The sequence below is a fragment of the Lampetra fluviatilis genome, chromosome 51 (genome assembly GCF_964198595.1).
Source record: "Lampetra fluviatilis chromosome 51, kcLamFluv1.1, whole genome shotgun sequence".
Lineage (NCBI taxonomy): Eukaryota > Metazoa > Chordata > Hyperoartia > Petromyzontiformes > Petromyzontidae > Lampetra > Lampetra fluviatilis.
The window spans coordinates 9,150,683-9,164,838 of NC_136325.1; the positions used below are offsets into that span (position 1 = coordinate 9,150,683).

General features: G+C 54.9%; 1 protein-coding gene across 7 annotated transcripts; it reads right to left on the bottom strand.

Moving 5' to 3' along the window:
• Positions 1–2: 2 nt before the first annotated feature.
• Positions 3–14,044, bottom strand: NXNL2 (nucleoredoxin like 2). Of its 7 annotated transcripts, XR_013640225.1 has the most exons (5): positions 5,373–5,558; positions 4,521–4,661; positions 3,356–3,452; positions 2,015–2,122; positions 3–894 (listed from the first exon to the last, which is right to left on the bottom strand). XR_013640225.1 is itself a non-coding variant. In XM_078878688.1 (4 exons), exons 1-4 carry the CDS (start codon positions 4,823–4,825, stop codon positions 745–747), a joined length of 660 nt encoding a protein of 219 aa, XP_078734814.1. In that variant the 5' UTR covers positions 4,826–5,558; the 3' UTR covers positions 3–744. The 7 variants fall into 7 exon arrangements, 3 of the variants coding, with proteins under 3 accessions (XP_078734814.1, XP_078734816.1, XP_078734815.1); XR_013640226.1 differs by lacking the exon at positions 4,521–4,661; XM_078878688.1 differs by having other exon boundaries at positions 4,521–5,558.
• Positions 14,045–14,156: the final 112 nt, after the last annotated feature.

Genomic DNA, 14,156 nt, shown 5'->3' on the forward strand with positions numbered 1-14,156 from the left:
TTGAAACCTATAATAGTCAGCAGCCAACCATTATGGTGCTGAATGCGGCGTTGGACCGCGGTGGATACATTTGCTCGACGGAAGGTGCTGCGATGCGGTAAACGTAACCAACGGGGAAGCCGCGGTCTTTTGGGGACGTCTCTCAACCGCGGCGGGTTTACCATCCTGCCGCCCCACAGCATCCCTCCCAACCGACGAACGAATCTTTACTTTTTAAACCACCGCCATTCGAAACGTCTCCTGGTTTATAATTTTCATTGTGATTGTGCCCAGTCTCGTCGGATCTCGAAATTAAGCAGGGTTAAGCTGCCCAGAGGTCCCCGGAAGCCTGGGGCAGAAAGATAAATGGGCCCCCCACTCCTCCATTTACAGGGCCGCGTTTTGTGGGCCCTCATTTGTGTGAGACCTGGGGAAATTATCCCTTCGCCAATTTCCCGTCGTCCTCCGTCTTGGGCGGTCCTGCCTGTACCAGTTATGTCTACTCTTGCGCATGATTGTAGCAACACGTCCAGGAGTCAAATGCCAATGTCGAGGTTTGCTCGCCACGACAAGAGGACTTCAGGAGAGAGAGTTGGTGTCGTTGTGCCATTCCTGCTGCCTTGAAGGAGCGCAGACTTGCAGCGGTTTACCATGTGGTCCGTGGTTATACCAGTGACAATGCAGAATTACAGAGCAAATCACTCAACACGCTCTACTCGTGTCAACATTTGCAACAACGGCGCATTGATTCACATCGGGGCACAGTCAGGGGCCGATGCCGACGCTTGCCCGCTCCCCGCGTCTCCAAGGGAAGTTTGCTGGTGGCGGTGGCGGCGGCGGCGGGGCTGGCTGGAATGAGATGGTGTACGTAGGGGATGGGTCCGTGTCTCGGTCCCCGCCAGCAGCCGATGCCGCCTGCACGACGCCACACGAGCACGCCGGGGACGGTGGGGGGGGGGGTTACTCGGGGCTCGACAGAATAGCAACACGCTAGCACACGGCAGGAGGACGCCGCTGTCATCTGCACGCCTCGTGCGCACTCCCACGTGATTACCGCACCACATGGGCAGTGCTCTCGGCCTTGTCCACGACAATCAGCACTCGTTACACACTAAGTACTTGCCACGAATGAACGATAATACCTTTTTGATCTCGACCAGGAGCATAAAGCATCACGCGAACTCCGGTCATCCTCGCAGCAGCGGCCGTCTGGAACGCTCTTCCGATATTAGAAAGCCACTGGAGCTATGCACTTTTAAATAATTTAGATTTTAAACTTCTTTCGAACTGCTTTTTGTGTTTAGTTTGTTCTTCCCCCGCACCTCCGACGAGCACGGTTGGCTATGTACGGTGCAAAAGAAGTTAAACATACGTGCGTACACACGTGTGCGACCCCCAATTGAGTAATTTCAGGTTTTAAATTAGATGTGAACCCCGACACCGAATGACGTCACGTAATATAAGCATCCACTGTGAAGCAGGCGGTGCGTAAGCCTTGACAACACCGGGGATCATGACCAGGGCCGCCTGCTGGGTTCGAACCGTGAAAGCTGTGCAACGACCAGCGAACTCGCCCACGGCCGGGCCTTGTGACTGCCCCGCGGAATGCCGCGACCACGTGATCGGTGTTCTCATCGTTGCAGAGGCTGCTGGATTTGAGTTGGGAAGGTAGCAGTGATGGATCCCAGCTTGAAAGCTATCAATTCCGATGCCACTTGATGAGAGCGGCCCGCGGTGGACCGGCGTCACGCTCCCAACGTGATGCTTCTCTGCAGACGACTCGATTGGGATCGTGCGCAGCAGCATCAGCGTCGTCGCCCCCCTCACTACGAAGCTGCTGCAGACCGTGTCTGTGAAACAGCGGCGCCTTGTTCGTATAGCATTAGGTTGAACTTCTTTCGCACCGTACGTAGCCAATCGGAGGTGCGGGATGGTTTGCCTCGCGCGCTTTAAAATCGGTGCAAATGCCGCGTGCACTGAACTGTCGTCGTGGTGGCAGCAGCAGCAGCATTACGTGGGCGCAGAGGGAACTCACGGGTTCTGCGTGGCCCTGGGCCTCCGATTCTGCGTGCTCGGGACTGTGTCGCAGCACGTGGTGCAGCTGCACCCATTCCCTGAGCATCTGCTGCGCCGTCAGGCTGCTCTGCGCACCGCAACACAGGCAGGCAACGCAGCAGCAGCAGCAGGGTTCCACCAGTGCCCCTCTCTCTCATTGCAATAAATGAATGGCAATGATAATAATGAATGGTCGTATCGAGGTGAGCCTCTCTCGAGTCTCAAGAGCGTGGTCATCAAGACGCTTCGACAATGAGATTGGTGGCAGCAATCTTTGTCTCGTTCATCGATCGGGAGCAATCGAGGTCCTCAGCCTCGCCGCCCCGTAGCGCAGCCGATTCAGAAACTTTGCACATTTACTTTGGTCCTCGACAGCAATTAAAACAACATCAGTGTTACGCAGTTCCCACCACCCACCACCCTCCTGTTGACAAAATAAGTTAATTCCGCACCCGATAGAGCGCCCTATTGGATATAGCATTTTCCGTCTAACCTCGTAAATGCTGCGATTTTCCAGACGACAGTAGAAACTTTTTTTTTTTATCAAAGTACAATTTGACAAATTGAACGTCTAACATGTTTCACACTAAAGTAAACTTTAAACAATTTTATAATTTACTAGGTAAGGGCCCATTGAGCTCTGTAGCTCTTTTTCATAAGCGACCTGGCTATCACAAATTATAACTCAACGAAGTGGGCTTATGACGAGGCCACTTCGTTGATGATCATCATGTGGACATTCACAGCAACCAAATAAGCTAAACGCGTGACGTTGATTCTCAATGTGGAGGGAAAACCGAGAGGACCCGGAGCAATAATCCACGCGACCACGAGGGGAGAGAGACACACACAAACTCCAAATATACAGCAGCAGGCGTCAGGGTCGGGATCAAACCCACGACCCTCCTGCACACCAGGCGAGGTAGTCAACATCCCCTAGCCACCGTGATGATGATGAAAGAGAGACACGCAAACTCCAAATATACAGCAGCAGGCGTCAGGGTCGGGTTCGAACCCACGACCCTCCTGCACACCAGGCGAGGTAGTCAACATCCCCTAGCCACCGTGATGATGATGAAAGAGAGATACACGCAAACTCCAAATATACAGCAGCAAGCGTCAGGGTCGGGCTCGAACCCACGACCCTCCTGCACACCAGGCGAGGTAGTCAACATCTAGCCACCGTGATGAAAGAGAGAGACACGCAGACTCCAAATATACAGCAGCAGGCGTCAGGATCGGGCTCGAACCCACGACCTCCTGTACACCAGGCGAGGTAGTCAACATCTAGCCACGACGAGAAGAGCCCCGCTGGTCCTACCGGCAGCGTGGCGTATCCGAGGCGCTGTCGACAGAGCCAGCACAGCAGCACGAGCAGTACCAGCAGCAGGAGCAGCAGCAGCACCACCACCCCGGCGCTGGGGGCGGCAAGAGACGCGGAGCGCGCCGCGATTGGCAAGGGAGCGCACGGCAGCTGCGTGGGGTTCCAAAAGTGCGGTAGGGCAGAGGTCGCAAACGGGTTTTGATTCCTTACCCGTACCCGGCCGCACCAGGGTCGCAAACGGGTACCCGTACCCGGCCGTACCCGTACCCTACCCGCACCCGGCCGGGTACGGGTAGGGTGTCCAACTTGTTTCGCACCGTACGTAGCCATCTGCGCTAATTAGAGGTGCGTTGTGGGGGGAGGACAACAAACTAAACACGAAAAGCGGTTCAAATCCGGCAGCCCTGGTTATTGCCGCGGGTGTGGAGTTACCTTACAAATACGCGCAGTCTGCTTCGCGGTGGACGTTAAAGAACCTGCGGCGTCATTTGTGTGCTGGCGTCATGGCCAACATTTTTTTCTACGTTTGAAAAACGACAGCGAAAACTTGGCAAGACCCTCCCGAAATAATAATGATAATAATGATGATGATGGTAACGTAAATACAATCTTCTGAGACCTGATGGGGCCAGGATGCGCTCCACCTCATTTGGCCACGTGGCCCATCACTGCTGCTCGCTCTCCTGCAATCGTGGACGCGTGCGAATTTGATAGCGGATTCCCTCATCCTCTCTCCTAGCCCCTCTTCACCGGAATAAACTTCCCTAGCACATCAAACAATCACCCCCCCCCCCCAGCTCTTCTCTTAAAACCAACTCGTTCTCTCTTGCCCCACCCTTCCTTCACCCCTTGATGTCCTCACCACCTCGTACTAACGCCACCTTCCCTGTCCCCCAACTCCCCATGGTCACCCATCATCACTCCACGCATCTCACTTCCATCTTCGGTTATTCCACGCACCAAATCCCTTCCACTCGTCTCGTTCCATCCCGTCAACCATCCTTGTACCGCAGTTCACTGCACAGCGCTTCGGCTAAGACGCGATATGTAAATGTCACGATCACCAAGCGGCCCCCACACACAGTTCCACTGCGAGCCCACCCGCTGCGCGGCAGCGTCCCACGAGGAACGGCGAGAATCGTCGCGGGGTGCCCGCACTCACTCACGTCGCGGTGCCGGGAGAGGCCCCCGACATCTGGTGGCAGCGCGGCCGCGCCGGGAGAGGCCACGGCCTAGGGCCGGCGGGAGACGGCCGCGTCCGCCGCCTGACGTCAACTTGGACACCTCAGGTGTGGGAGTCGCACTCAAGAACAAACACAAAGCGCTCGCCACAAGTGAACCACGCAATCCAGTGGCCTTGCTGATCTCGTCCAAGCAGCATCGTCCCGGGGCATGCTCGCAGCAGCGGCGGCAGTGTGGGGGCTGCACTAAAAGCCATCGGGGGCCGCCAGATGGATTCTCAAACATGCACACACGTGCGAAATCAACAGCAATGTCCCTTAATCGATGGCCTTTAACGAGGTCGGAGCCCGCCCATTGAGATTACCTCTAGGCAAGTTCTGAATAGCCATGGTTCATGGGAACACATCACTCTACACCATGGGGGTTGTTGTTGTTGTTGTTGCAAATGATACCAAAATCATGCGCAGCCCTGACAACCCTCTGCTCAATGAAGGCCTTCTAGCCATCGAACAAAGGCGACGGTCACCGCAACGCGCGGCGCTTTCAGATGCGCTTCTGCGGCCGTCTGGAACGCTCTTCCTTCCGATTTTAGGAATCCACCGGGAGAAATAAACACGCGCTCGTTTTGGTGGTTAGAGGAATGGCGCTTGAGAGCCCATTGGTTTGGCTTTGGCCAAGTTTATTGCCCACGGCGCACCCAGCATACGAACGGACGGGTGCCCAGCGGTTAGCCAGTCGGCAGACTGCGGTGTGGACGAGAGGGGGGGGGTTGTCTGGGTATCTACAAAACGTCGGGCCCCTGAGTGTGCGGATTGTCGCTGGTCGACTTTACCTCTCTCCGCGGGCGATCGGGGCCAGCGCGACGCAGCGGAGACGCCGCGGCGTGGAGGCGGCGTGCGGGGAGAGGCGGCGGAGGAGGAGGCGGCGGGTTCTGAGCCCTTTGCGCGCTCACGAGTCTCATGACGGTCACAAGACGCCCCTCCTGGCTCCCATGCAACCCCCACCACCCCCACCACCATCACCCCCACCATCTCCACCACCACCCTCCACCACCACCCCCACCACCCCCAACCACCACCACCACTACCCCCACCACCCCCACCACCTCTAACCACAACCCCCACCACCACCCCCACCACCATCCCCAACCACCACTTCCACCACCACCACCCCCACCTCCACTCCCACCACCACCTCCACCACCTCTAACCACAACCCCCACCACGCCCACCACGAACCACCACCACCCCCACCACCACCACCACCCACACCAACCACCACCCCCACCACCTCCACCACCCCCACCACCACCACCCCCACCACCACCCACACCAATCACCACACCAACCACCACCCACACCAACCACCCCCACCACCACCTCCACCACCCCCACCACCACTACCACCCACCACCACCACCCCCACCACCACCCACACCAATCACCACACCAACCACCACCACCCACACCAATCACCCCCACCACCACCTCCCAGTGCCCCTTCGCATCTCACGCACCGACGCACGCCGACCCCTGGCGACCAGACGCCACGTTTGAGTTTACTCACGCTCCGATTACATTTTCACTTGCGATGTTGGGGCTTTGTTTGTTTTTTCATCACTCTTTCAGATGCGCTTCTGCGGCCGTCTGGAACGCTCTTCGTTCCGATATTAGGAAGGCACTGGTGCTGTTCACTTTCAAATCATCTCGATTTAAAACTAATTTCTTTCAAACTGCGTTTTGTGTTTAGTTGTTGTCCTTCGCCCGCACTTTCGATTAGCACGGTTGGCTACGTACGGTGCGAAAGAAGTTCAACAATGGTCTTGTTTTACCTGGTAAGGCCCACCACTAAGCTACGTATCTCTTATTTTAGAAGCGACCTGACCACAAATGATAACGAAGTGGATTATCACCATCACGTGGAAATGTACAGCAGCCAAATACTCTAAACGCGTGATGTTCATTCTAAGTGTGGAGGGAAAAACCGGAGGACCCGGAGAAAAATCCACGCGAGCACTGGGAGAGAGACACGCAAACTCACAGGCGTCATACATACACCACGGTTTCTGGGTACAGGACAAAAGGCACAACACGCCAAGCGGCCAGTAACAAACAGCACTGTGAATATTCTTTTGGTTTTTCGGTAGATAGGTTCAAAGAAAACGTCGTCGTTTTTTGTAATTTTTTGGGTATTTTCTTTGAACCTATCTACGTGACTTTACCGAAAGTCCCAAAGAATATGAATTCCAGCAGTCACGAAAGCTTTAAGTCAAGCACTGTGAATAGCAACGAATCTTGAATTTAACGACATTTGTAATAACTTGTCGATGTTGTGAATATTTAGATAGGGGAAATCATAAAGCTGCAAAATGACTTACAAAGTAAAGTACGAGATATTTCCAGGGTCGAATGGGAGGATTAATACCGACGCCGGATCAGCAGCTGATGGCATGAAGTCAGTGCCGGATTACCCTCTTAGCACAAGTGGCTACCAATGTAGCTACGGGCCCTGCACTTTCAAGGGCCCCGCGTTAAATACTTTCAAGCTATCAACTCCGGTTCAGTGACTCTGTACTTGCTCTATTACTACAGTACTATACCACCTTCAACTTTTTATGAACGACGGGGTGTTTAATGTTAGCGATTTGTCGTATTATCCGGCTGTATAGAAAATGAAAAAATACAATTACTTTACTATGCAAGTAAAACATTTGTGTTTTAATATTTGTGTTTTTATTTATTTAGGGCCCCTTTATAACATATGCTACAGGCCCTGCACTAGCTTTATCCGGCACTGCATGAAGCCCCTGTGTGGACAGGCAAAATACCCTCAAGCCAAGAACATCACGCACCGTATTGTGCGAACACGAGCACGTAATGCCGACTGCACAAAATTAAACAATGAAGAGGAAAGTATGTACAAGTAGTCCTCTACTTACGACGGAGATGCGTTACGACGACCCCATCGTAAGTCAAAAAAATCGTAAGTCGAAGATGGCCTCGCCTACCCAGGAGTCTTAAAGAATGGTGATAATTTAGCTAACAGAGCAATTTACTGTATGTATTCATTAATTACAATACTGTATTGCACAGTAAAATGTAAAGTAAAAAAAACCAAGTCAAATGTTTAGCCTACTGATATGAACTGCAATTTAATAGAAAGTTTTTTTCAGGAAACAATCCATTGTGCTATAAAAACTTTTAACATGCATTGAACGTATCGCTATCGCGATCGTAAGTCGGACCATCGTTACTCGGGGACTAGCTGTATAAATCTAAATTGGTAACACAATGAATGTGCCCGTTCTCACCACAGCGACCAATTTGCTGCAGCGGCAAATCCCAGGGGTTGAGACGTCAAGCTGAGCTTCGTCCGACATAATCACGTGAACAGAATCAGATTCAGAATGTTTATTTACACCCGAGGAGGAATCCGATGAGCGATGAAGCTCTTTTTGCCACAGATGTCTCCGGCGGAGGCGAGGTCAGAGCATTACAACAACAAACAGTACAGCAACGTGATGGGAGTGCAAATTATAGGGAAGTTAAGCAAATCAGTAATATATTTACACAAATAAAACTGAGCTATTTTCTTATTTTACCAGGTAAAGCCCATTGAGCTATTCGTTTATTTTTCAGAAGCGACCTAGCCATGAATGATATCTTATGTGGAAATGTATAGCGGCTAAATAATCTGAACGCGTGATTTCAAAATGTGGAGGGGGGGAAAAATCCTAGCGACCACGGGGAGAGAGAGAGACGCAAACTCCAAATATACAGCAGCAGCAGGCGTCAGGGGTCGGGATCGAACCCCCGGATCGACCTCCTGCACACCAGGCGAGGTAGTAAACATCTCGCCAGTAAAGGGACGGGACACTGACGCCTCCCCACGCCACAGGCGATCCCACGAGCCGGCGATTACCACTCCACCGGCGTTCCTGATGGTGGACGTGAAGGGAAAGTGGAACATGCCCAAGAATTAAAAAAAAACGTCCCCCCCCCCTCCAAGTCACGTCCGGATTGGGTTCATCTGTAAATTTGGCAGTGTGACTCGTCCATTACGGCGGAGCGGTGGCGCAGTGGTTAGCGCACTGTGTGAGCGAGTGGGGAGCGGTGGTGTTGTTAGCGCACTGTGTGAGTGGGGAGTGGTGGCGCTGTGGTTAGCGAAACGTGTGAGTGAGTGGGGAGCGGTGGCGCAGTGGTTAGCGCACTGTGTGAGTGAGTGGGGAGCGGTGGCGCAGTGGTTAGCGCACTGTGTGAGTGATTGGGGAGCGGTGGCACAGTGGTTAGCGCACCGTGTGAGTGAGTGGGGAGCGGTGGCGCGGTGGTTAGCGCACTGTATGAGTGAGTGGGGAGCGGTGGTGGAGTTGTTAGCGCACTGTGTGAGTGGGGAGCGGTGGCGCTGTGGTTAGCGCACCGTGTGAGTGAGTGGGGAGCGGTGGCACGGTTGTTAGCCGCGTGGTTCGCTCCAGTAATCGACCGGAGTGTCACCACAAGATAACCAGCCGGTGGCCCGTGACATGTAGTCGTGGTTTAAACGTACGAGGGTGCACGGTGGAGTTGACCGAGGCGCCGATGAGCCGGGAGGCTGAGTGAGGACAACGTGGCGTGGCTGGCTTGGGTCGTGGCGAGCGAGCACGAGCGATGAGCGGGCGTTTGCCTCGGGCTCAGGACTCGGGGAAGTTGTGGAAGACCTCGGAAGCGTTCAGCCAGCCTTGGAAGGCCCTGGAGCCCCAGTCGCGCACTTGCGTCCGGCCCCTGGCCGTGATCACGGCCCCGTTCTCCCGCACGACGACGAGACGCGGCAGCGACGTGACGCCGTAGCGCTCCCGCAGCTCCCTGTCGAGCCACACGGAGACCGCGCAGGGGATGTGGCGGCACGAGCAGGACCCACACACCCCTGGTGCTCACGTGTGCCTCGCTCCCACGCACCCCTAGTGCCCACGTGTGCCTCGCTCCCACGCACCCCGAGTGCCCACGTGTGCCTCGCTCCCACGCACCCCTGGTGCCTACGTGTGCCTCGCTCCCACACACCCCGAGTGCCCACGTGTGCCTCGCTCCCACGCACCCCTAGTGCCCACGTGTGCCTCGCTCCCACGCACCCCTGGTGCCAAGTGTGCCTCGCTCCCACGCACCCCTAGTGCCCACGTGTGCCTCGCTCCCACGCACCTCTAGTGCCCACGTGTGCCTCGCTCCCACGCATCCCTGGTGCCCACGTGTGCCTCGCTCCCACGCACCCCTGGTGCCTACGTGTGCCTCGCTCCCACGCACCCCGAGTGCCCACGTGTGCCTCGCTCCCACGCACCCCTGATGCCCACGTGTGCCTCGCTCCCACGCACCCCTGGTGCCCACGTGTGCCTCGCTCCCACGCACCCCTAGTGCCCACGTGTGCCTCGCTCCCACGCACCCCTGATGCCCACGTGTGCCTCTCTCCCACGCACCCCTAGTGTCCACGTGTGCCTCGCTCCCACGCACCCCTGATGCCCACGTGTGCCTCGCTCCCACGCACCCCTGATGCCCACGTGTGCCTCGCTCCCACGCACCCCTGACGCCCACGAGTGCCTCGCTCCCACGCACAAACCCAACCGCACTGATATCCACGTTCGTATTCAAGACCACCCACTTAATTCAATAATTTCAATTCCAATCTTCAAGCCCACAGAGGCCAGCAGTGTATTATTTTCAAGGAAGATCTGACGCAAATTTCACAGTGCAACTCCAGACCATCAACTCACTACACTTGAGAACCACGTTTCATCGCGGGCGATGAAACCCGGATTCAAACCCAGGACTTCAGCGGTGCCGACCCAGCCCTCCCCCAAGGAATAAATGTCCTAAACCCAGCTTCCCCTCTCGAGAGCAAGGGGGTTATTTGACCGTACGGGCATAAGAGTAGGGGGGGGGTCAACGCTAGGCAATTGTATAACTATGCCACCTGCAGCTATGGCAACGGCGGGCGTGAGTTGGCAATTCGTCAGGTTAAGCGGCTCAGGGGAGATCGGTGGCTGAGCTAAAATAAACGAATCCCCACCGGCATCTCTGCCGGCTAATGCCCCTTGGCTCTGGGTGCGTCGCCTGCGTATGAGCAGTCGCTCAGCTACAGAGGCAGGCCTGCCTCTACCCCCCATAGCGTGGGAAGAGTATTCAAGCCAGCAGCGGGTAGAGCATGGCTGACGATGTCTTGTGTGAAATGGGTTCACGTGACCCTTGGTTCTAACACGGGGGACCCGTACCACCCTCCCACAACACGATCCTAATGAGATTCACACTCTATAAACTATAAAACTAAACACTGTATTTATCTTATCAGCTAAGGCCCACTGGGCTAGCCATATAGCTCCTTTTCACAAGCGACCTGGCCTCAAATGCACCTCCGATTAAGCACGGTTGGCTACGTACGGTGCGAAAAAAGTTCAACATACTGTGACCTACAATGAGAGCTCTGCGAAGTGGCTTATCACGTGGGCATTTATAGCAGCAGCCAGCTCCTCTAGAACGCGTCATGTTGATTATAAATGTGGAGGGGAAACCCGGAAGACCCGAAGAAAAATCCACGCGACCACGGGGTGAGACACCGCAAACTCCACATATACAGCAGCAGGCGTCGGGGTCGAACCCACGACCCTCCTGCACACCAGGCGAGGTAGTTAACATCTCACCACCGTGGCTTCAGTTTAAATGTGAAGCATCAGAACCAAACTCTTCAGGGTTTTGAGCAAGAGTCAAGGACAGTCTCCTTTGCAAGAGAAGCAGGTTTTCTACTGGAGCTGTCAGCAACTGGCTTTATCTAAAGAACAGCTGCTTGAGAAGTATAATTTCTGCATTGGGATTAAAAGCAAGTTGTAATATAGCATGTAGTGTATGTTAGTCCATCAGCCTCTCGGCTTTCAAAGCAAGCAGTCTCGGGAGCGAACAAATGCTGTTTGCTAACATCGGTCTGAGAAGGCGATGAAGCTGACGGACTACCGTACAACATTCTCTCTTTTTTGTAGGTACCGCAGTTAACATCTCGCCACCGTGGCGCTGGAAATAAACAAAAATCGGATGATAAAAAAATCGAACAGCCGACGAAATCACATATCAGCGATGTCTGCCCACATATGGAAGACCGCAGGCCCATACACACAGGGACTCCTCTACTTACGAACGAGTTAGGCTCCAGAGGTCTGTGCGTAAGTCGATTTGTTCGTAAGTCCAACTTTACTCCCGTCGATTACAAACGTGTTGCACTGCATGTACACTAAACACGGGGGATGGCTTTAAAAGTTGTAGAATGTCCTGTAGATGCCACTGGTTCTTCATGCTCTGCAGATGTCGATGCCACTGGTTCTTCACGTTCTACAGATGTAGATGCCACTGGTTCTTCACGTTCTACAGATGTAAATGCCACTGGTTCTTTACGTTCTGCAGATGTAGATACCACTGGTTCTTCACGTTCTACAGATGTAGATGCCACTGGTTCTTCACGTTCTGCAGATGTAGATGCCACTGGTTCTTTACGTTCTGCAGATGTAGATGCCACTGGTTCTTCACGTTCTACAGATGTAGATGCCACTGGTTCTTCACGTTCTGCAGATGTAGATGCCACTGGTTCTTCACGTTCTACAGATGTAGATGCCACTTGTTCTTCACGTTCGACAGATGTAGATGCCACTGGTTCTTCACGTTCTACAGATGTAGATGCCACCGGTTCTTCACGTTCTACAGATGTAGATGCCACTGGTTCTTCACGTTCTACAGATGTAGATGCCACTGGTTCTTCACGTTCTACAGATGTAGATGCCACTGGTTCTTCACGTTGTGTGGACGTAGATGCCACCACCGCCGTCTATTGCGCGGCGGTTGAACTTACGACTCTCGGTCCGAACAGGCTGCAACAGGACATACGCGACCAAGTTTGCTCGTATCTCTGAAAGTTCGTAAGTCGAATGTTCCCCGTGTATGGTCGCTTGTGCATTCCGCCGTGTGTGTGGAGGGGGGGTCAGCAAGGAGTCGAGACTCACAGGCGGAGCGGGTCGTCCCAGGGCACCGCGAGCCAGTCCCGGTGTCCACCGCGCACCGCGGCCCTCATGTCCACCTCGCTGTCGTCCGCCGACACGAGGACGAGCGCGAACGGCGCGGGCGGATGGCGCCGCGTCCGCAGCAGCGACTCGCAGAAGGCGTCCAGCGCAGGCGCGAAGTCGCGGCAGCACGGGGAGCGCAGCGCCGAGAAGTGCAGGGCGACCACGCGGTTCCGCAGCGCCGCCTCGGCGTCCACCTCGCGGCGTCCACCCCCCGCGGCGTCGTCGTCGTCGTCCTCGTCGCCTGCGCTCAGCAGAACTCGTCCCGCGAACAGCTCGGCCATGGCAGCCTCCTCTACGCAGACTTCACGCGCACACGTCATCGTTACACACACCTCATCGTTACACACACACCTCATCACACACACACACACACCTCATCATCACACACACACCACACACACACCACACAAAGTCGTTTTAGAACACAAATCCCTCTTGTTGTTGTTTTCGTTGCTGAGTCCTGGTCTAACTCCTCATCGTCATCGTCACGCCACCATCCCCCGACAGGAAAGAAAGCAGAAATCGTGGGAGAATACGATCGCGCATCTTCAAGGTGACATTGCCACTCTTGAAAATGTTCTGCACACACATCCCTGTGATGGACAACATGCTCTAGGATTGTGGCAAAGCATGCCCGGGATTGCCCTAAGGTCCTGCCGTTGAAGACACCTTCATGCAGAAATGATGGCATTATGGGCCGCGGTCCAAACGCTTCAGTTATTTGACAAATTGAAACGGTAAAATTGCGCGCTCGTCTCGGATGACGAGGGCCGCCACTGTTTCCGCAGACCCAACCCGGGCATGTGTCTCCGTCAGCCTGGGTCCATCGAAACTGTCTCAGTGAACGTGGGCTGCAGGACGAATCGGTTTCAAACCGGCAGTCCAACACTTCCACTGCTGATTACGGGAAGAGAATAATTACACAAGTGCCTCCCTTGCCTGTTGACTGCTGCCTCCTGAGCTCTAGGAATTGCTTTGCCTTCCACGCAATAAGTCCTGCGGCCCATCGCGGTGGCGCCTCGCCGTCTAAAGTAGCACGGCGGATGAAGAGACGTCCCCTCCGCTCAACCCCGGCAGTGCCACACCTTGCAGCAGCAGCAGCAGCAGCAGCAGCAGCAGCAGCAGGAGAAGCAGCAAAATCAGCAGCAGGAGCAGCAGGATCGCCCGTCGGTCAGGAGGGCAGCTTCGATATCTCCGTCTCACTCGGCCCCTCCTGGATGTACGTTGAACTTCTTTCGCACCGTACGTAGCCAACCGTGGTAATCGGAGGTGCGGGGAGAGAGGACGACAATCTCCACGCACACAAAGCGCTTCTGACAGAATGAGTTTGTCAATCGAGATGATTTAAAAGTGCACAGCTCCGGTGGCGTCCTAACCTCGGAAGAGCGTTCCAGACGGCCACAGGAGCGCACCTGAGAGCGCGCGACGCAGCGACACGTCCGTCGCACTTGTCCTCCCCGGCTGAGCGGCGTCGCGCAAGAAGGCGGGCGGAGGGGGGAGAGCGGAGGCCAAGCCTCAGCAGAGCTCCGGGCTGCCAAGGGGCAGTGGGAATTA